General features: G+C 33.7%; 1 protein-coding gene across 1 annotated transcript in view; it reads right to left on the reverse strand.

Annotated features, from left to right (window-relative positions):
* The window catches only part of LOC107644845 (oxalate--CoA ligase), a gene marked incomplete in the record, with an annotated part of 3,535 nt that extends 3,214 nt beyond the window's left edge, over positions 1 to 321 (reverse strand). The window contains 1 exon segment of the mRNA XM_016348782.2: positions 97 to 321. Within this exon segment, the coding sequence (XP_016204268.1) occupies positions 97 to 306 (210 nt within the window).

The following is a 999-nucleotide window of genomic DNA, read 5'->3' on the forward strand; positions in this document are numbered from 1 at the left end:
GCAAAATATTAAAAATTAATAAATAATATTTAATTTGTTGAACAAAATAAAATGGAACAAAGAAAATATAAAAAATATTTAATTTGAGAGGCGAACCTCGACGGTGTTGGGGAAGGTGAGAGCCACGACATCGCCGGGCTTGATGCCAGCAGAGATGAGGCGGTTGGCTGCGATATCGACGAGATGTTGGAGGCGGGAGTGGGTGAGATCAAACTTGCCGGCGACAGAGATGGCGCGACGCGAGGGGAAGGTATCGGCTGCCCGGCGGAGAAGTCCGGTGAGAGTGGAGGAGGCAGATTGTTCCATTGGTGTGGGTTGTTAATGAGAGAATATGGGTAGCGTTGTGTTGTGTTTTGTTGATGGAATATGGAGATGGGTGACGTCTATATATATGTGTGTGTAGAGTTTAGAATAGAATATGATATGATAGGAAACAGGGGCGGTGACATGTGATAGGTGATAGAGAAGAACAAATTTGGTACGTGGAAGGGAACAAGGGATCGTCTATGTGGAAGGTGCATGCTAACACTTCAGTGCATACTGCATAGTCAATTCTCCTGTTGCTACTACTACCCACAATCTCTTTTCTCTCAATTGGTCTCCATTTATTCTGTGAAAATATAAAAAAATATATGTTTTTTAAGTAATCGGTATTTTTTTTTCCCTTTTTCCTTTTTAATTATAAGAACTTGTAATTCTTTTAGAATTTAAATTTTAAAATTTAAAAATTTGTCTTATATTGACTAAAAAATCAATTCCTTATTACATTTTTTTAACAAATGTATTTTTATGTATGTAAATATAATAATTAGATCTAGTAGTATGTGAAATTACGTAAACAAAAATATAACAAATTTTGTTTTGATCATGTATGTATTAGCCTATTTTCTCTTTAAGCTAAAAGAAGTTAATAGTAAAATAATTCATCAAGTTTGAAAAGTTAAAAGAAACTAATAAAATATACAAAAGAAATTAATTAAGAAATTTTCACTCATTATT

Source organism: Arachis ipaensis, chromosome B05 (assembly GCF_000816755.2).
Source record: "Arachis ipaensis cultivar K30076 chromosome B05, Araip1.1, whole genome shotgun sequence".
NCBI classification, from domain to species: Eukaryota; Viridiplantae; Streptophyta; class Magnoliopsida; order Fabales; family Fabaceae; genus Arachis; species Arachis ipaensis.